This window comes from Mizuhopecten yessoensis, unplaced genomic scaffold (genome assembly GCF_002113885.1).
Source record: "Mizuhopecten yessoensis strain PY_sf001 unplaced genomic scaffold, ASM211388v2 scaffold716113, whole genome shotgun sequence".
Lineage (NCBI taxonomy): Eukaryota > Metazoa > Mollusca > Bivalvia > Pectinida > Pectinidae > Mizuhopecten > Mizuhopecten yessoensis.
The window spans coordinates 37,207-59,712 of NW_018479954.1; the positions used below are offsets into that span (position 1 = coordinate 37,207).

The 22,506-nt window shown below is 37.8% G+C and overlaps 1 protein-coding gene across 1 annotated transcript; it reads left to right on the plus strand.

The window, feature by feature from the left end:
- The first annotated feature begins 11,424 nt into the window (after positions 1 to 11,424).
- Positions 11,425 to 20,137, plus strand: LOC110441731. The gene is made up of 3 exons (XM_021484968.1): positions 11,425 to 12,514; positions 13,165 to 13,259; positions 17,007 to 20,137. The coding sequence occupies exon 3, from the start codon at positions 18,311 to 18,313 to the stop codon at positions 19,280 to 19,282; it is 972 nt and encodes a 323-aa protein (XP_021340643.1). The 5' UTR covers positions 11,425 to 12,514; positions 13,165 to 13,259; positions 17,007 to 18,310; the 3' UTR covers positions 19,283 to 20,137.
- Positions 20,138 to 22,506: the final 2,369 nt, after the last annotated feature.

Sequence of the window (22,506 nt, forward strand, 5' to 3'; positions counted from 1 at the left end):
AAGTTTCCCCAAGATACCAATTATATAGTTAAAGGTAAGCGTAATTGACATGTAATGTGAGCATTGAGCCGTAACCACCAACAAGTAATGAACAATCGGATGGGATGTCAATATGATTAGTTACGGTACGTGGACAGCCTTTACCGGACACGAGAACTGGTCACTCGCGATCCGGAGCGATTGTTGGATGGCGCCTCCAGCGCCCGCTCCACAATACAATTAGACACTTTATCGGCACCGAGGTTAATGACGTAATGAGACAAGATGTTTCAGTTTCCGCATATTATCACAAGATACCGATGATCATTACATGGTATCCGCATATTATCACAGACCGACCGTTTGTTATCACAGGGTTCTCGCACATCATCACAGACCGACCGTTTGTTATCACAGGGGTCCCGCATATTATCACAGACCAACCGTTTGTTATCACAGGGTTCCCGATAAAATCATCCCAGACCGACCGTTTGTTATCACAGGGTTCCCGATAGAATCATCGCAGACCAACCGTTTGTTATCACAGGGTTCCCGATAAAATCGTCACAGACCGACCGTTTGTTATCACAGGGTTCCCGGTAAAATCATCACAGACCGACCATTTGTTATCACAGGGTTCCCGAAAAAATCATCACAGACCGACCGTTTGTTATCACAGTGTTCTCGCAAATCATCACAGACCGACCGTTTGTTATCACAGTGTTCACGCAAATCATCACAGACCGACCGTTTGTTATCACAGGGGTCCCGCATATTATCACAGACCAACCGTTTGTTATCACAGGGTTCCCTCATATTATCACAGACCAACCGTTGGTTACCACAGGGTTCCCTATAAAATCATCACAGACCGACCGTTTGTTATCACAGTGTTCACGCAAATCATCACAGACCGACCGTTTGTTATCACAGGGTTCTCGCAAATGATCACAGACCGACCGTTTGTGATCACAGGGTTCCTGATAAAATCATCACAGACCGACCGTTTGTTATCGCAGTGTTCTCGCAAATCATCACAGACCGACCGTTTGTTATCACAGTGTTCTCGCAAATCATCACAGACCGACCGTTTGTTATCGCAGTGTTCTCGCAAATCATCACAGACCGACCGTTTGTTATCACAGGGGTCCCGATAAAATCATCACAGACCGACCATTTGTTATCACAGGGTTCCCGAAAAAATCATCACAGACCGACCGTTTGTTATCACAGTGTTCCCGATAAAATCATCACAGACCGACCATTTGTTATCACAGGGTTCCCGAAAAAATCATCACAGACCGACCGTTTGTTATCACAGTGTTCACGCAAATCATCACAGACCGACCGTTTGTTATCACAGGGTTCCCGCATATTATCACAGACCAACCGTTGGTTACCACAGGGTTCCCTATAAAATCATCACAGACCGACCGTTTGTTATCACAGGGTTCCCGATAAAATCATCACAGACCGACCGTTTGTTATCACAGGGTTCCCGATAAAATCATCACAGACCGACCATTTGTTATCACAGGGTTCCCGAAAAAATCATCACAGACCGACCGTTTGTTATCACAGGGTTCCCGATAAAATCATCATAGACCGACCATTTGTTATCACAGGGTTCCCGAAAAAATCATCACAGACCGACCGTTTGTTATCACAGTGTTCCCGATAAAATCATCACAGATCGACCGTTTGTTATCACAGGGTTCCCGCATATTATCACAGACCAACCGTTGGATACCACAGAGTATCCGCATTTATTCACAGACAACATGCTTGTTATCACAGGGTACCCGCTCATTTTCACCGACTACTTGCTTATTATCGACGGGTACCCGTTTAATATAACAGGGTATTCGCTTAGTATCAAAGGGTATCTGTTTGATATCAAAGGGTATCCGTTTAATACAACAGGGTATTCGCTTAGTATCACAGACTAACCGATTATTATCACAGGGTACCCGCTTAATATCTCAGGGTATCCGCTTAATATCAAAGGGTATTCGTTTAATATCAAAGGGTATCCGTTTAATATCAAAGGATATCCGTTTAATATCACCGGGTATTCGTTAGTATCACAGACCAACCGATTGTTATTACAGGGTGCCCGCTTAATATCGAAGGGTATTCGCTTAATATCAAAGGATATACGTTTAATATTAAAGGGTATTCGCTTAGCATCCCAGACCAACCGATTGTTATCACAGGGTACCCGCTTAATATTATAGAGTATCCGCTTAATATCACAGACCAATCGTTTGTTATTACAGGCCTAGGGTACCCGTTTATTACACCGAACAGCCGTTTATTATCAAAGGGTACCCGCTTAATATCACATGGTATCCGCTTAATATCAAAGGGTATTCGTTTAATATCAAAGAGTATCTGTTTAATATCAAAGGGTATCCGATTAATATCACAGGGTATTCGCTTAGTATCACAGACCAACCGATTGTTGTCACAGGGTACCCACTTAATATCTTAGGGTATCCGCTTAATATCAAAGGGTATTCGTTAAATATCAAAGGGTATCTGTTTAATATCAAAGGGTATCCGTTTAATATCACAGGGTATTCGCTTAGTATCACAGACCAACCGATTGTTATCACAGGGTACCCACTTAATATCTCAGGGTATCCGCTTAATATCAAAGGGTATCCGTTTAATATCACAGGGTATTCGCTTATATCACAGACCAACCGATTGTTATCAAAGGGTACCCGCTTAATATCAAAGAGTACCCGCTTAAAATCTCAGGGTATCCGCTTAATATCAAAGGATATCCGTTTAATATCAAAGGGTATTTGCTTAGTATCACAGACCAACCGATTGTTATCACAGGGTACCCGCTTAATATCGAAAGGTATTCGCTTAGTATCACAGACCAACCGTTTGTTATTACAGGCCTAGGGTACCCGTTTATTACACCGAACACCCGTTTATTATCAAAGGGTTTTCGCATACAATCACAGACCACCCGTTTGTTCTCGCAGGGTACCCGCTTAATATCACAGGGTATCTGCATATTATCAAAGACCACCCGTTTGTTATCACAGGCCTAGGATACCCGTGTATTACACCGACCACCCGCTTATCATCCCAGACCACCCATTTGTTATCACAGGCCTACATTTGTAGGTTCCCGCATGTTATCGCATATAGTCACAGGACACCTAGTAAAAATGCAAACCCTGAATGTTCAGGTACGTCAATTGATGTTCAAAATATGAAATACATATACATGTCTGCAGGTGAAAATATCGTCAAATAAATTTCTATCAATGAAGTTAAACGTGTGATCTGGACTGTGACATTAAAGTGTGAATGTACACGAGAAAACTGCCTACACCACATACATGGTGTTAACAATACCGACTCTGTGTTGGTGTGAACAAGCCCTGTGTTGTGTGGAGATGTAACAAAGTAAAAACACTCAGTTCTTCCTCTTTACAAACTTAATTATAAAAATGTGAATTGAAGCTGACATCTCAAGTCAAGGAAAACCAACATTCCTTCAAAAAAAGGTATGTCCTACACCCAGGTGTAAACAGGTATGTCCTACACCCAGGTGTAAACAGGTATGTCCTACACCCAGGTGTAAAAATTCATGTCCTACACCCAGGTGTAAACAGGTATATGACCTACACCTAGGTGTAAACAGGTATGTCCTACAACCAGGTGTAAACGTGTATATCCTACACCCAGGTGTAAACAGGTATGTCCTACTCCCAGTTGTATACAGGAATGTCCTACACCCAGGTGTAAACAGGTATGTCCTACACCCAGGTGTAAACAGGTATGTGACCTACACCTAGGTGTAAACAGCTATGTCCTACACCCAGGTGTAAACAGGTATGTCCTACACCCTGGTGTAAACAGGTATGTCTAACACCCAGGTGTAAACAGGTATGTGACCTACACCCAGTGTAAATAAGTATGTGTAAACAGGTATGTCCTACACCCAGGTGTAAAAATTCATGTCCTACACCCAGGTGTAAACAGGTATGTGACCTACACCCAGGTGTAAACTGGTATGACTTACACCCTAGAGTAAACAGGTATGACCTACACCTAGGTGTAAACAGGTATGTGACCTAAACCCAGGTGTAAACTGGTATGACTTACACCCTAGAGTAAACAGGTGTGACTTACGCCCTAGAGTAAACAGGTATGACCTACCCTCAGGTGTAAACAGGTATGCGACCTACACCCAGGTGTAAACAGGTATGTCCTACACCCAGGTGTAAACAGGTATGACATACACCCAGGTGTAAACAGGTATGTCCTACACCTAGGTGTAAACAGGTATGTGACCTACACCCAGGTGTAAACAGGTATGACCTACACCTAGATGTAAACAGGTATGTGACCTACACCCAGGTGTAAACAGGTATGTGACCTACACCCAGGTGTAAACAGGTAAACAGGAGGACATCGATCAAAAACTACATACATATGCACCGTCATGTTCACAACAAAGTATCAAGTAGAGTGTTTGTATACTCGTCTAACACCATACTGACTGATTTAACTATGGTGGCGGATACTACTGTTTTACCGCCAGACGGGAATTAACTGTACTATTCTGGTATTCTTTTTCATTTGAATATTCATGCGCAGTGGTGAAGCCGATTTCCTGTCGACTTCTATGGTATGCTTTGTGGTATCTGACAACCCGCTTATACGCACAATAAGCCGCTATTGGGAAAATATTTGCATGCAGTAAAAACATATTATTGTGGTAATCCGCGGTTATGGGCTCTAGAACAAAGAGAATGACGGAGCTGTTCATGTAGCGAGTTCCAGGTACATGGAATGGCTATTACTCCAAGGCGTGGCAGTGCTGCCTGAGTTCTTCTGTAGCTCTGTTACCGGGATGCTGGAAAAGTTCTGAGATGGCAAAACAAACATTCAATACATGCATGTTTGTTTATCAAGTGACTGGTAATTTGGACCGACAGGAAAATTAAAAACGCATTGAGATCTGCACATGGAGAGAAATTATCCAAGCATAAATCAAGAGATTTCCGATAAACCTTATTGACGCTGTTGCATGTCATATTTCAATAATTACACTAATAATGCACTTCAAATATACATGAAATAAAAAAGGAAATCTGATAAATTTCCATTTAAAAAAGCCCAACAACCGAACTAGTCTAGCTAATAACCAACAATAAAGTAATGGCTCAGCAGAAAAAAAGTATTCATCAAATGTTGTAATATATATATAACGGTAACTAGTCAGGTACAAAGTGTATATATATAACGGTAACTAGTCACGTACATAGTGTATATATATAACGGTAACTAGTCAAGTACATAGTGTATATATATAACGGTAACTAGTCAAGTACATAGTGTATATATATAACGGTAACTAGTCAGGTACATAGTGTATATATATAACGGTAACTAGTCAGGTACATAGTGTATATATATAACGGTAACTAGTCAGGTACATAGTGTATATATATAACGGTAACTAGTCAGGTACATAGTGTATATATATAACGGTAACTAGTCAGGTACATAGTGTATATATATAACGGTAACTAGTCAGGTACATAGTGTATATATATAACGGTAACTAGTCAGGTACATAGTGTATATATATAACGGTAACTAGTCAGGTACATAGTGTATATATATAACGGTAACTAGTCAGGTACATAGTGTATATATATAACGGTAACTAGTCAGGTACATAGTGTATATATATAACGGTAACTAGTCAGGTACATAGTGTATATATATAACGGTAACTAGTCAGGTACATAGTGTATATATATAACGGTAACTAGTCAGGTACATAGTGTATATATATAACGGTAACTAGTCAGGTACATAGTGTATATATATAACGGTAACTAGTCAGGTACATAGTGTATATATATAACGGTAACTAGTCAGGTACATAGTGTATATATATAACGGTAACTAGTCAGGTACATAGTGTATATATATAACGGTAACTAGTCAGGTACATAGTGTATATATATAACGGTAACTAGTCAGGTACATAGTGTATATATATAACGGTAACTAGTCAGGTACATAGTGTATATATATAACGGTAACTAGTCAGGTACATAGTGTATATATATAACGGTAACTAGTCAGGTACATAGTGTATATATATAACGGTAACTAGTCAGGTACATAGTGTATATATATAACGGTAACTAGTCAGGTACATAGTGTATATATATAACGGTAACTAGTCAGGTACATAGTGTATATATATAACGGTAACTAGTCAGGTACATAGTGTATATATATAACGGTAACTAGTCAGGTACATAGTGTATATATATAACGGTAACTAGTCAGGTACATAGTGTATATATATAACGGTAACTAGTCAGGTACATAGTGTATATATATAACGGTAACTAGTCAGGTACATAGTGTATATATATAACGGTAACTAGTCAGGTACATAGTGTATATATATAACGGTAACTAGTCAGGTACATAGTGTATATATATAACGGTAACTAGTCAGGTACATAGTGTATATATATAACGGTAACTAGTCAGGTACATAGTGTATATATATAACGGTAACTAGTCAGGTACATAGTGTATATATATAACGGTAACTAGTCAGGTACATAGTGTATATATATAACGGTAACTAGTCAGGTACATAGTGTATATATATAACGGTAACTAGTCAGGTACATAGTGTATATATATAACGGTAACTAGTCAGGTACATAGTGTATATATATAACGGTAACTAGTCAGGTACATAGTGTATATATATAACGGTAACTAGTCAGGTACATAGTGTATATATATAACGGTAACTAGTCAGGTACATAGTGTATATATATAACGGTAACTAGTCAGGTACATAGTGTATATATATAACGGTAACTAGTCAGGTACATAGTGTATATATATAACGGTAACTAGTCAGGTACATAGTGTATATATATAACGGTAACTAGTCAGGTACATAGTGTATATATATAACGGTAACTAGTCAGGTACATAGTGTATATATATAACGGTAACTAGTCAGGTACATAGTGTATATATATAACGGTAACTAGTCAGGTACATAGTGTATATATATAACGGTAACTAGTCAGGTACATAGTGTATATATATAACGGTAACTAGTCAGGTACATAGTGTATATATATAACGGTAACTAGTCAGGTACATAGTGTATATATATAACGGTAACTAGTCAGGTACATAGTGTATATATATAACGGTAACTAGTCAGGTACATAGTGTATATATATAACGGTAACTAGTCAGGTACATAGTGTATATATATATAACGGTAACTAGTCAGGTACATAGTGTATATATATAACGGTAACTAGTCAGGTACATAGTGTATATATATAACGGTAACTAGTCAGGTACATAGTGTATATATATAACGGTAACTAGTTAGGTACATAGTGTATATATGTAACGGTAACTAGTTAGGTACATAGTGTATATATATAACGGTAACTAGTCAGGTACATAGTGTATATATATAACGGTAACTAGTCAGGTACATAGTGTATATATATAACGGTAACTAGTCAGGTACATAGTGTATATATATAACGTACACGGTGTACATTGCGTAGGGACTATTTATATACTGAACACATAACATCAAGTAAATCAATCAATAACCGCATGTATAAAATTCATTAAAATTGTATTTTAATTGTTTATTATACATGACTTCAGACAGGGCGAGCTTGTTGGACCAAACTGAACATAAATAACCAAACACATGATTGAATTGAAATGGGCCGTTTAATTTGTATAAACGACAATTGAAAATATTTCCAAAACGTAAACCAATATGGAACATGTACATAAAGTAGTTTGGTCCTAGGCAAAGCTGTGTCATTCAAATAGATCATAAACACCATACAAAACAGTTCAATACTTATATTTACGTTTTCTCTGCCTCTTATGTTCTTTTTTAACTTATAATTTATATTTAAAATTAAAAATGCCCGCCTTATCGACAGTCCACACAATTTCGTTCAATAGTTTGAACATCGTATTGTCGCGTGCTAATTGGCAAACAAAGTAGTATTTTGAAATTTTACCAAACACTTCAATTTTATTCCACAATTCAGTATCAATACAATTGGGTATGATATGTTTATAGGGTGATTTAAGTTTATCAATAGAACTCTGAGCTGAAAGTAATATTTAATATTGTTTCGATTTTTCCCCGGAACAAATTTCGCGCATGGACAAATACATTGAACACCGTAATTCCGACCTTGCCCTCCACGAGGGAGTTATTTTTGGAAGTTAATTCGAACTTTGCTCTTTGCTCATTTTGTGACAAAATTAATAATACACAATTGACAATTGTCACATGATGGTAAGAAAATAAATATGTTCTTGAGAGAGTTATATAAACGGTAATTAGACACGTACATGGTGTATATATAAACGGTAACTAGACACAACGGTCACTAGACACGTACATGGTGTATATATAAACGGTAACTAGACACGTATATGCTGTATATATAAACGGTAACTAGACACGTACATGGTGTATATATAAACGGTAACTAGACACAACGGTCACTAGACACGTACATGGTGTATATATAAATGGTAATTAGACAATACATGCTGTATATATAAACGGTAACTAGACACTACATGCTGCATATATGAACGGTAACTAGACACTACATGCTGTATATATAAACGGTAACTAGACAGGTACATGCTGTATATATGAACGGTAATTAGACACTACATGCTGTATATATGAACGGTACCTAGACACTACATGCTGTATATATAAACGGTAACTAGACATTACATGCTGTATATATAAACGGTAATTAGACACTACATGCTGTATATATGAACGGTACCTAGACACTACATGCTGTATATATAAACGGTAACTAGACAGGTACATGGTGTATATATAAACGGTAACTAGACAGGTACATGGTGTATATATAAACGGTAACTAGACAGGTACATGCTGTATATATGAACGGTAATTAGACACTACATGCTGTATATATGAACGGTAACTAGACACTACATGCTGTATATATGAACGGTAACTAGACATTACATGCTGTATATATAAACGGTAATTAGACACTACATGCTGTATATATGAACGGTAACTAGACACTAAATGCTGTATATATAAACGGTAACTAGACACTACATGCTGTATATATAAACGTTAACTAGACACTACATGCTGTATATATGAACGGTAACTAGACACTACATGCTGTATATATGAACGGTAACTAGACATTACATGCTGTATATATAAACGGTAATTAGACACTACATGCTGTATATATGAACGGTACCTAGACACTACATGCTGTATATATAAACGGTAACTAGACACTACATGCTGTATATATAAACGGTAACTAGACAGGTACATGGTGTATATATAAACGGTAACTAGACACGTACATGGTTTATATATAAACGGTAACTAGACACGTACATGGTTTATATAGCTGAAACTAGACTGGTACTTTATCAACATTACAACCATACAGACTGTTTGCAATAATATTAAACTGGCTCACATAACGAGAGGATTCCGAAAGTGTGAATAACATTTCGGAACACGCAACCTACAGGTAATTGAAGAACAGTTGTTGAAGAAACGGAAGTCGCAAGTGTGCTGAAATTGATCGTATATAAAAACAGTGAATGATATAAATACATCCCATTATAAAGCTCATGCATTTTAAAACATAGTGGTGGGGTATGTTACTGAAATCAATTGAGGATGGTTTTATATTGGAGAGATGGAGGGATGGACTAGTATGTTGGGTCAATAACGGGTAAGGGTTGATGTGAGTTTGAGAATGGTATGTGTATGACACATCTGTGTTTTATGTAAATGGGTGGAGGTGGTTTGAAAGAGTTTGGGATTGGGTGAAGCAGGTATACGCACCTGGACCACACACACCTAAGTATACACACCTTGATTAAACACACTTTGGTAACACATCTAGATTAATCACACATGGATTATACACACTGCCACCATTAACCACACTGGATTACACATAATTTGGCCATACCCATCAGTATCATACTGGCTTACACATAATTTGGCCATACCCATCTGTACCATACGGGATTACGCATAATTTGACCATCCCCGTTTGTACCATACTGGACAACACATAAGTTGGCCATACCCATCGGTACCATACTGGATTACACATAATTGAGCCATACCCATCAGTATCATACCGGCTTACACATAATTTAGCCATGCCCATCTGTACCATACGGGATTACGCATAATTTGACCATCCCCGTTTGTACCATACTGGACAACACATAAGTTGGCCATACCCATCAGTCCCATACTGGCTTACACATAATTTAGCCATACCCATCTGCACCATACTGGATTACACATAATTTGTCCATACCCATCTGTACCATACTGAACTACACATAATTTGGCCATACCCATCTGTACCATACTGGATTACATATAATTTGGCCATACCCATTTGTACCATACTGGATAACACATAATTTGGCCATACCCATCTGTACCATACTGGAGTACACATAATTTGGCCATACCCATCTGTACCATACTGGATTACACATAATTTGGCCATACCCATCTGTCCCATACTGCCCGCTCTTTCAACAGACCGTGACAGACACCCTTGATGAGTGCTTTACTATCTAATTAAGTTTTAGTAGCGCGCTTATATTCAGCGATAGGAAATCAATGTAAGGACAATCTCCTCGACATTGATTTTGGATTTTGATTTTGAAACTCGCGAGGATACAAGAGAAAGTTATTGGCGCAGTTGTCATTGATATGGAGGGCCACACTCAGTCGGCCGTGCTATCACGTCACATGCCTTTTACACAGACGGTCAATATTGACTGCTAACTGTCCAAGAGGTGTCCGATATATATTATGGGATGCTGCTACCGCGGGTACATAAAGGTGTGTCACACTGGCTATCGCTCGTTCAGTCCACACATGATCCATTTGAGACGCTGGACATCCAATGTTAGAGTGGTCACAATAATAGTTTCAATATATACCTGGACATCGGACACGGTGGTGATATAATTTATATAACTGGACACCGGGATATTCCTGTACACCTAGGTGATTTATACATTTACACCGAGTGATATAACTGGACACCGAGGTGATATACCTTGAAACCGGGGTGATACTACTGGACACCGGGGTGATATCACTGTACACCGGGGTGATATTACTGGACACCGGGTGATATTACTGTACACCGGGGTGATATTACTGGACACCGGGGTGATATTACTGTACACCGGGGTGATATTACTGGACACCGGGGTGATATTACTGTACACCGGGGTGATATTACTGTACACCGGGGTGATATTACTGGACACCGGGGTGATATTACTGTACACCGGGGTGATATTACTGGACACCGGGGTGATATACCTTGAAACCGGGATGATATAACTGGTCAACGGGATGATATAACTGGTCAACGGGATGATATAACTGGTCAACGGGGTGATCTAACTGGACCACTGGACATCGAACCTGTGGATATATTTGCGCTGGTGTACCGATCCTCCCCAGTTGTTGGGGTCTACTTATAGTAACATCATATGCCTGAGATAAAGACAACTGTATTAAATGTTTATGCCACTCCAATATGGAGAAGACATAAATTGGTACCAACCGAGATCAATCAGTTCTTCTGGTAAACTGACTCAAATTTACAACAATACTTCCAATTTAAAAATGTCCATCATATCCATGTGACAAGTGTAGTTCAATAATTAGGATTTTCTGTGTGTGGCAAGTGTTTGTTTTTCGATAATCCAGGATTTGAGAGTAGGCTCCGATACTTGTGATCGTTAATTCGGATAATATGTGTACTGTTATATTACGACGACAGATGCCACACACCTCAGACGTCTACCCAGACATTGGCGAGACTGAGGCTAGCACGGTGAGACGGTTACCCCGGTTACAAGAGGCGGTTACCTCAAACACCAGAGCTAGTTACCACGGACACCGGAACTAGTTACTGCGGACACCATAGACACGGTTACCTCGGACACCAGAGCTAGTTACCTCGAACACCGGAACTAGTTACTACGGACACCATAGGCACGGTTACCTCGGACACCGGAGCTAGTTACCTCGAACACCGGAACTAGTTACTACGGACCCCATAGACACGGTTACCTCGGACACCGGAGCTAGTTACCTCGAACACCGGAAATAGTTATTGCGGACACCATAGACACGGTTATTCCGAACACCGGAGCTAGTTACTGCGGACACCATAGACACGGTTATCTCGAACACCAGAGCTAGTTACTGCGGACACCATAGACACGGTTACCTTGGACACCATAGACACGGTTACCTCGAACACCGCAGCTAGTTACCTCGGATACCGTAGATGGTACTACCTCGGAATGTGGTGACAATGAGTGGGCCAAGATAAATGTTCAACATTGGGCTTACCATGTCTCCGACCTTGTAAGTGTCTTACAATTAATCAACTTAATATAGATGTTAATATTTGGGATCAATTGCTACTGTCTTTATGTTTGAGATACATTGGTCAGTCAACTGGTCAATGGTTGATACGAGTCGGTCAGTATACATTAACCACGTGCTGGTCGTAAATGGTAAATAGGCATTGTCAGTGTTTAAAACTTGTTGATAAGTGTTGGATACGTACTGGTCGGTATAAGATTCATATGTGTAATGGAACTGGACTGGGTCGATCGTCATCAACCAGGTAGCTCAATTGGTAGAGCGTTTCCCTAGAGTTCGGAGAGTCCCAGGTTCGAACCCCAGTCTGGCCGTACATTTTTTCGCTCCTACTACATTTGGTGCCGTGAACAACCCTTGTTTCAAGTACTAGGTGAATGCTTGACAAGATGGGGTTGTAAATAGATGTTTCTTCGGGGGCGAAGACTTAGAAAAAGGAGGGAAGGATGTAGCTAGCGGAGGTGGACTGGGTCGATCTTCGGCGACCAGGTAGGTTAATTGGGAGAGCGTCCGTCTAGAGATCGGAGGGTCCCGGGTTCGAACCCCAGTCTGACCGTACGTTTTCCCCCTCCTATTACATATGTACGTATTGGTCGTGTGTAAGTATATATTATTTGTCAAAACTGTTTTAGGTACTGGATGATCCTGGGAACGCTACTGGGGTTCGGAATATGCGTTATCGGGATCACCTACATCATCTGCCGCTTCCGGAAACCAAAGAACTGTTGTAAGTAACACTTAATCACTGGTTACACAACGCTTCATAACAGTTAACTAGTGGTCAGTAAAATTTTCAAATATGAATACAAAAAAACAAAGGACATCTTTTCACCGTTTAGGTTTTTTTAATCAGCGGAGATTAATGGGTTTTGCGGATTACATTTGATCTGTGTCTTAACGACAACGATTTCAAATTCTCACTAACCATTATTTCAAAATTTCTATTCAAAAACTTAGAGTCATGTCACGATTGGCTAACTGATAATAAACTATCCTTACATCTTGGAAAAGCAGAGAATATTTTGTTTGGTCCCAAAAGGAAACTTTCCAAATTACCTGAAGGCTCATTTTCTGTTTCATGTTACGGTAATATGAATATGCCTCAGGTGTGTGTTAAATATCTTGGTATTATATTGGACAACTTTTTATCTGGAGAACAAATTGTCCAAAGTATCATAAAAAAGTGAACCTCACTATTAGATCTAGAAAAAACCTGGTGTCATTTTGACTATGCTTCTAGCTGCTGGTTCGAAAGCTTATCCAAAAATCTTCGACAAAAACTTCAAATTACCCAGAATAAAGTGGTCAGATTTATTCTGAAACTTAACAACAGATCAAGAGTCACCCACCGGAAATTGGAACAAGCTAATTTGTTGGATGTTGGGGCAGGGTGAAACAGCTCCGTTTTAACCATGTCTTTAATATTCAACATAACAAATGTCCATCCTATATGAAAGAACATTTTACTAGAACAGAGAAAAAACACTTTACCAGGAACAGTGATCTGAATTTCAACATTCCTTATATAAAGGATGTGGAATCGTCATCATTTTTCTATAATGCTATCAAAGATTGGAATAACTTGCCACATTCAATAAAATCTGTCGATCACAAGATGAAATTCAAAAGCGAGATAAAAAAAAAAGTACTTACAAGATTTGGCAAAAACTGATTTTGAGCAAGAATTCATCTTTTAAAGGTAATTTTTATTCTATCCTAGTGGGCGACTCTAAACTTCTTCTAATAAATATATGTATTACCAAAATTTTAACTTAAGTACTACTTTGCAATGTTTTAATTTCCAATCTCATTCAAATGAGTCTGTAATTTTGTTCCAGTTATCCTATTTTTAGTGACTACAAATTCAATATGTACTTTTTAAAAATGTTACGGAAGATTTTATTACCATCATCCTCAGTCTTTATTTTATTAATAAGTCATTTATATATTTCTCTAAACATTTTCTTCAGGTTGATAAGTACGGATTATGAGAAGTTCTTTTTACACAACCAATACATTTTTCTATGTGACGTTTCGATGACTAGTACGGTATGTACACTGTCACCTTCATCAGACAAATGACCAATGAAGCGTATGAACACAAAGGTGTAAAATGTGTACAAGTTGTCCATAAAATCGATGTCCATTTCGGCTACGCTGGAAACGTATGTACGTTGTTGTTATATATGTACCGAAATGACTGAATTCAGCTACGCGTTGTTAACACTTGGTCATAGATGTGTCAAACAGTGTCAAAGTAAGGAGAAGAACAAGAAAAGGCCAATCAAGGATAAGAACAAAACCAAAGGTCAAGTGGTTATCCCGTATATAAAGGGTATATCCGAAACCATCCATAAATCATTTTTATATATGTATTATACCCCAAATTGTTATAATTTGATAGACAGATAATAGGTTGGTAGGGATTGGCCCAACCACCTGTTGTCTGTTCTACACACAGGTAACACAGTATAAATGTATATGGCCTAACACCATCTTATATTGTTACAAAATATCTGCAAGAATGACATCATCTTGCATTGTGATATGTACAGTAATACGTGTAATTGTTATTTTTAATATTACAAGTGGAAATAACATCCTGCACAGCCCTACATATAATATTATTAGAAGGCAATCTTATTTTCTAATGATACGTAAAACACAACTCCATCTTATACTGTCAAATAATATAACATCTTATTTTGATGAAATAATATAACATCATCATATTTGACCAATTAGTACAACTTATTCTATTCATATATATATATATTATTACGAGAAATTATATCATCTTATATTGTCAAATTCTTAGGACCTTTTGTTGGCTAAGTAATTAAGATCTTTACTAGAGGACCCCATTGGAAATAAGCTGCCACCCAGCTTTCATGGGATATCCTTGGTAAAGCTTAGTCATCATGCAGATACATTGTATTTATAGTGCTCCAAAATTTGTGATATTAACATTGATGTGATAATCTGAATACTGTGATAAATCTGTGATCCTATGTGATGTTTGTACCTGTATCATGCTTTTACCAAATCAATATTATTATTACTAGTTAAACTTAACCAACGTTTCAGTAACTGTGGTCAGAAATCACAGAGATGCTACATGTTTCTAGACATCACATGTAGCATACATTTACAAACCACATAACTGTGCAGTATGACCATTTTTACAACTGTTGTCTCTGTAGACTTCATCTAAACCGACCGGTCACTCGACAGCAATCTAATTCATGTTATAAATATTTAGGCCCCATTGATAACTATTATTCGATTTTATCACATAATAACCTTATAACCAGTGGCATAACGCTCATCACATACATATAGGATCTTACATGAGTTTTCATTTCATATGAGATTTATAAAACGAGAGTAAGAATTTTTCAATTTAAAAAAGCTAAAATGAAAAATTTGAGACGAGTTTCATAAATTTCATATGAAATGAAAACGAGTGTAGGACCCTATATCTATGTAATCACAAAAATCAAGACTAGTGGCATTTATTTGTGTAAAACGAACTTTTTAATGCAACCTTGAAATGTAAAAAGCCGTCATTTTGACTCCAGTGTGTAAGTATGTGCCGTCATTTACATGTACTTGTCCTAGGCGTGACGTCACAATTCTTACAACCAATTACAGGGCTGATAGGTCATATTACATGGGTTTATTCACTGAATAACACAGTACATTATGTGATAAATTACGTTATGAACACGCGTTTAATAAAACTTAGCGGAGCAGTGATGGGGTTAAGATTTCACTTGTTTCAATTGTGACGTCACAACTTGATTGCGTCACGGACTTACAATCAGGCTTGGAGTCAAAACATCTTATTTCTAACTTAACATTAGCTTGAGAAAATGTTCGTTTTTCATTTCTGGTAATATTTACGAAACTCCTTGCAATCTTGAATTATATATCGCCAGACGACCTATACCGATTTATCTTTGCTAATCATAGAATTGTTATAAATCTTTAGAAATCATATAACTGTTCAGAATTGTTTGTTACACGTTAACCATCCTTACAGTTATCCAGGGAGACACCGCCCCAGTACACAGTGGGGAAGTGAGAAAATAAAAAAGTTAACCATCCTTAAAGTTATCCAGGGAGACACCGCCCCAGTAAACAGTAGGGAAGTGAGAAAACAGTGCGCGGTTCCTCTGGTGGAAGGGCCGCGGTGGCGGAAATAACTGTCCTTTTATATCAAACACATGTATCATTTTAATATCCTATAAACACATGACTTTCCTAGTGCAGCGCATCGGACTGGCATTTCTTCTGAAAGCAATAAGTTAAGAGGGGCCATGGTGGCAGAGTGGTTAAGGCGTCTGACCGTCCACAATCACTAGCTCTTCACCACTGGGTCGAGGTTAATAGGATGTAAAACACAAAACAACAAACGAAAAGTTTGGTGGATATTTATCTTAAGATCTAACATAGATAGGTCTCTTTTCAGGGTCTGACCCCGGAGAGGAGATATTGCAGGAGACAGAGACAATCACGGAGAGCGAGATTACAGCAACGAGACACGGTCACAGGTTTCCACCTACCATTGTCATTAGGCGGGAAAGTTTGAAAACAATCAGCACGCGTACATCTGCGCGCGCACCCAAGTTAACGTGCGTATCGTGTGGTAGTGGCAGATACCAAAACATGAATGGCACGCTAGGCGTGACAGACACTCGGGACAAAGTGACTAACCTGTGGAATACCGGAAGTGCGAGTCATGGAATGATGACCGACGTAGCGGTATGATACCCCAAGTTCTTCCGGTGTAATAAAATCTGACTCAATTATCGGTCGATGTTGTCGGAACTTGAGAACATTGGACACGGCCGAGTGTAACTTCTGCCAGGTTATATAGACAGTATTGTTACCATAGTCTTAATTGCTACACACAACATGCGGTACATTTCGTTAAACTTGACAACCTCTCAGTAGTAATTAGCAGTACCGGAAGCCAGTTTTTGGGGAGACACCAGAATAACAACGAGATAATATCCACTACAAGAGCTGTCACTCGTCTTACAGTGGTGCTCCGACTTCTTTACCATTGTGACCAATTTTAACAAGACAAAGACTGTGTCTACTGAATGGTCTAGGCATTCACGGAAGGACGGACGAAGTGATAAGTAGACTTAACCTGATTTTTCTAAGATTTAGGGGATCTGCCCTCCCAGCGAGGTCTGATCAGGTTGTACCTCTGCACCAGCCGACCTTATTATTTGAAGAGATATGTGCCATTAGAATAAGAAAGAATATCTTTTGGAACCGCTATTTCCCCTTCATTTGGGGTGCCCGACCCAACCACGTGTCGGAATACATTTGTAATTATATAAGGAAAAAGTCGTACTTTCATTCAAACAAAGCTTATTAGCTACAAATTAAAAATATGAAATGCTAGTATTAATTTCAAGCAATTTATCTTGTATTTACTTAGTAATGAGTTGAATTTTGAATCTCAGATGGCAACTGATTGGGTTTACAACCCCAAAATGACGGTTTCATCGGCAGTTTTGAAAAGAGACGATGAATGAGAAGAATGCCATCTCAGAGAAACAAACAAAAGTCAAAAAAGCTGTCATTAATGCTTGGATTATTGTTAGATCGGATATAATGTATCAGGTAACGGATGTTGATATATTATACAGTATTCAGGTGTTTTCCTTAGTTTTGGTATCGGATATAATGTATTAGGTAACGGATGTTGATATATTATACAGTATTCAGGTGTTTTCCTTAGTTTTGGTATCGGATATAATGTATCAGGTAACGGATGTTGATATATTATACAGTATTCAGGTGTTTTCCTTAGTTTTGGTATCGGATATAATGTATCAGGTAACGGATGTTGATATATTATACAGTATTCAGGTGTTTTCCTTAGTTTTGGTATCGGATATAATGTATCAGGTAACGGATGTTGATATATTATACAGTATTCAGGTGTTTTCCTTAGTTTTGGTATCGGATATAATGTATCAGGTAACGGATGTTGATATATTATACAGTATTCAGGTGTTTTCCTTAGTTTTGGTATCGGATATAATGTATCAGGTAACGGATGTTGATATATTATACAGTATTCAGGTGTTTTCCTTAGTTTTGGTATCGGATATAATGTATCAGGTAACGGATGTTGATATATTATACAGTATTCAGGTGTTTTCCTTAGTTTTGGTATCGGATATAATGTATCAGGTAACGGATGTTGATATATTATACAGTATTCAGGTGTTTTCCTTAGTTTTGGTATCGGATATAATGTATCAGGTAACGGATGTTGATATATTATACAGTATTCAGGTGTTTTCCTTAGTTTTGGTATCGGATATAATGTATCAGGTAACGGATGTTGATATATTATACAGTATTCAGGTGTTTTCCTTAGTTTTGGTATCGGATATAATGTATCAGGTAACGGATGTTGATATATTATACAGTATTCAGGTGTTTTCCTTAGTTTTGGTATCGGATATAATGTATCAGGTAACGGATGTTGATATATTATACAGTATTCAGGTGTTTTCCTTAGTTTTGGTATCGGATATAATGTATCAGGTAACGGATGTTGATATATTATACAGTAATCAGGTGTTTTCCTTAGTTTTGGTATATGATATAATGTATCAGGTAACGGATGTTGATATATTATACAGTATTCAGGTGTTTTCCTTAGTTTTTGTAATGTCAACGTTGATACGTAACCTGTACCGGGGATATCGATGTTGATATATTATTCCGTATTGTGACATATCGATGTTGATATATTATTCAGTATTGTGATATATCGATGTTGATATATTATTCAGTATCGTGATATATCGATGTTGATATATTATTCAGTATTGTGACATATCGATGTTGATATATTATTCAGCATTGTGATATATCGATGTTTATTTGTATAAAGTATCGGGAAAAATCGATGTTGTAATATAAGCAGTATCGGAGATAACGATGTTGATATATTGGGCAGTATTCGGGATATCGATGTTGATATATTAGGCAGTACGGGAGATATCGATATGTTAGGCAGTATCGGGATACATCGATATCGATATATTGAACAGTATTAGGGATATATCGATGTTGCTATTTTAGGCAGTATCGGAGATATCGATGTTGATATATTAGGCAGTATCGGAGATACTAATGTTGATATATAAGGCGGTATTGTGGATATCGATGTTGATATATTAGGCAGTACGGGAGATTTATATATGATAGTACCGGGGATTTAAAACTTTATATAATGTTAGTACCGGGGATGTCAAAGTTGATATATTTGGTAGTACCGGGGATGTCGAAGTTTATATAATGGTAGTACCGGGGATGTCAAATTTGATAAATTTGGTAGTACCGGTAATGTCGAATTTTATATAATGGTAGTACCGGGGATGTCGAAGTTGATATATTTGGTAGTACCGGGGATGTCAAAGCCACAAAGGACAGTTTATGTCACGGTATCTGGAACAGTGCTGTGAGTCTTGTTGTTATGTCTGCACAAAGTATGTTAAAATATCTTGTTGGCCATTAAGATAATTTGTCCATCAATGAATGTAGGACGAATAAAGGTTTGATGTTTTATTTCCAACTTACTTGGTTATTTCTATTCTGGTCAATTTAAAGCTGACAATATACAACAACTTTCCCGACTTATCAAACACCTCACTGTAAACCGGAAGTACATATGTAAACCAGGCAACTCACTGTAAACCGGAAGTGCATAGGTACACCAAGCACCTCACTGTAAACCGGTAGTCCATAGGTACACACAACATTGTACCAGTAACCGGAAGTCGATAGGTCATTATCACAAGTGGGTTAGCAAACACCTTTATGTAAACCGGAAGTCTATAGATATACACAGCAACTCCCTGTAAACTTGAAGTCGATGGGTATCACAAGCAAGCCATCTTACATCTCGCTGTAAACCGGAAGTCGATATGTAACACAAACCACATTGAACACATAGCTACTTGCCTTATCCTCAGAACTTATAAATGAGGAAACAGACTGCGTGCCTACAGTTGCAATTAACTTTTCAGATATGTACAAAAATAGCGTTTGCAAAAATAACATCTGGGGAACAAGTATTGTCATACAGTTTACCATATAAACCTTTCCCAGTAGACACATGCGGCGCTGAAATAACATAAACCCGCATACTAAGGTAAATATATAAACAAAGGAGAGCCACCGTACTTAAGTGATCTCATTCTCAAGTGGAATGTTCTTGATAATGCTAATGAGCTTTACTCGATAATACTTTAAAGAATCGTGGCGAAATGGGCATCTAATTACTCTCACAACACAAAATAAGTTCAAATTCTTTATTTGCTGAAGTTTTACAACTTATGGCAATTACAGATAAGACAAAGACACTCACAAGGACACACTCACACTGACTTGGAAAACATCATCCTCATCATCAAGAACACTCACACTAACTCGCACACATCCTCCTCATCATCTTCATCCTCCTCCCCTCCTCCTCCTCCTCCTCCTCCTCCTCCTCCTCACATTATGACATCATCATCATCCTCATTATCATCATATCAGCAACAGCAGCAGCAACCATTCGTCATTCATCATACTCACATTCATACACACGCCAGAACCTTTTTCACCCTCATTCACCCAGACAAGACTTATCAATATAATGGTATATTATAAATTTGTATTAAATAAACTGATATACAACATATATCTTAACATGACCTTGTTCTAGTGATGACCTCTTAATAAATCTGCTCTACGTTTAAACGCTAGTGATAAATACCTCCCTAAATTATTAAGTTCTTTTGTGTTTTCGATTTTGAGTAATTGAACAAATTCATACATACTAGGCCTTTTGAAATAATATTGCTTTATGTATTTAGACCGGAGGTCTGAATAGCGATTACATTTAATTATAAAATGAAATTCATCCTCTATATCATTTTCATTACATAACATACATTTTCTTTCTTCTCTAGGTATATCTCTGTAACGGCCACGTTCAATGAACAGATCATACGCACATAAACGCATCTTAGAAATATGTTTTAGATAATTTCAAGTAATTGCCTTATGAAGATATGGTTGCAATTTAATACTTTCCACTAAATGCTGATATGATGCTCCTTTAGAAGAAGAATGAACTTTCTCTAGACAATCCTGTTGAAAACTATCACATAAACGCTGCTTATATACTTCACTAGAATGATTAATGCTATCAGTCACAAACATGTATCCAAAGCCGACTCTTGAAAGATCATGTTTTAAGTTAAGGATCCAGGGGTCTTTATTTTCAACCATATCATCATAACAAGCTTTCAGCACACAGTTATCAGAACGTTGTATTCAAAAAAATAAACACGAGCTCCAATCCCGGTCAAAGGTCATGAGTCAGTATGAGAAATTAATCCAGACATAAACGGCAGTCGTGGGAGAAACAGATTATCATCTACAAATGTATATAATCCAGTAGGAGTTGAGAACGACTTGAGTAGAACTTGAGAACGTATTTTCCATTTGTGAACGTATTTTCTGAAAAGAACGTCTGCTCGCGCCAGGTGACGTTCTGAACCGAAAATAGTATCCACATCAAAATGATCCCCGTAAGAAAATAGTTTGTCAAAAACAAATGAATATAAAGTTACGAACAAATATTTTAACAATACCATTTCATGCGTAAATGGGCATGTAGAGAAGCCAATGACGATACCATTGATTTTCAAACATTTTTCTACATAGGTTCATGGTATTCTTCCGCACAAATCTTCTATTTGTTTACGTTTGTCACAGACCGAGGATCGATCATTGAGTCTCTAGCTAGAAGTGATTTGTTTACGTTTGTCCCAGACCGAAGAGCGATCATTGAGTCTCTAACTAGAAGTGATTTGTTTACGTTTGTCCCAGACCGAGGAGCGATCATTGAGTCTCTAGCTAGAAATGATTTGTTTACGTTT

Bases quoted from the DNA above. Each gene is read 5' to 3' on its own strand.
- LOC110441731 (XM_021484968.1), top strand. From the start codon at position 18,311: ATGTATCAGGTAACGGATGTTGATATATTATACAGTATTCAGGTGTTT.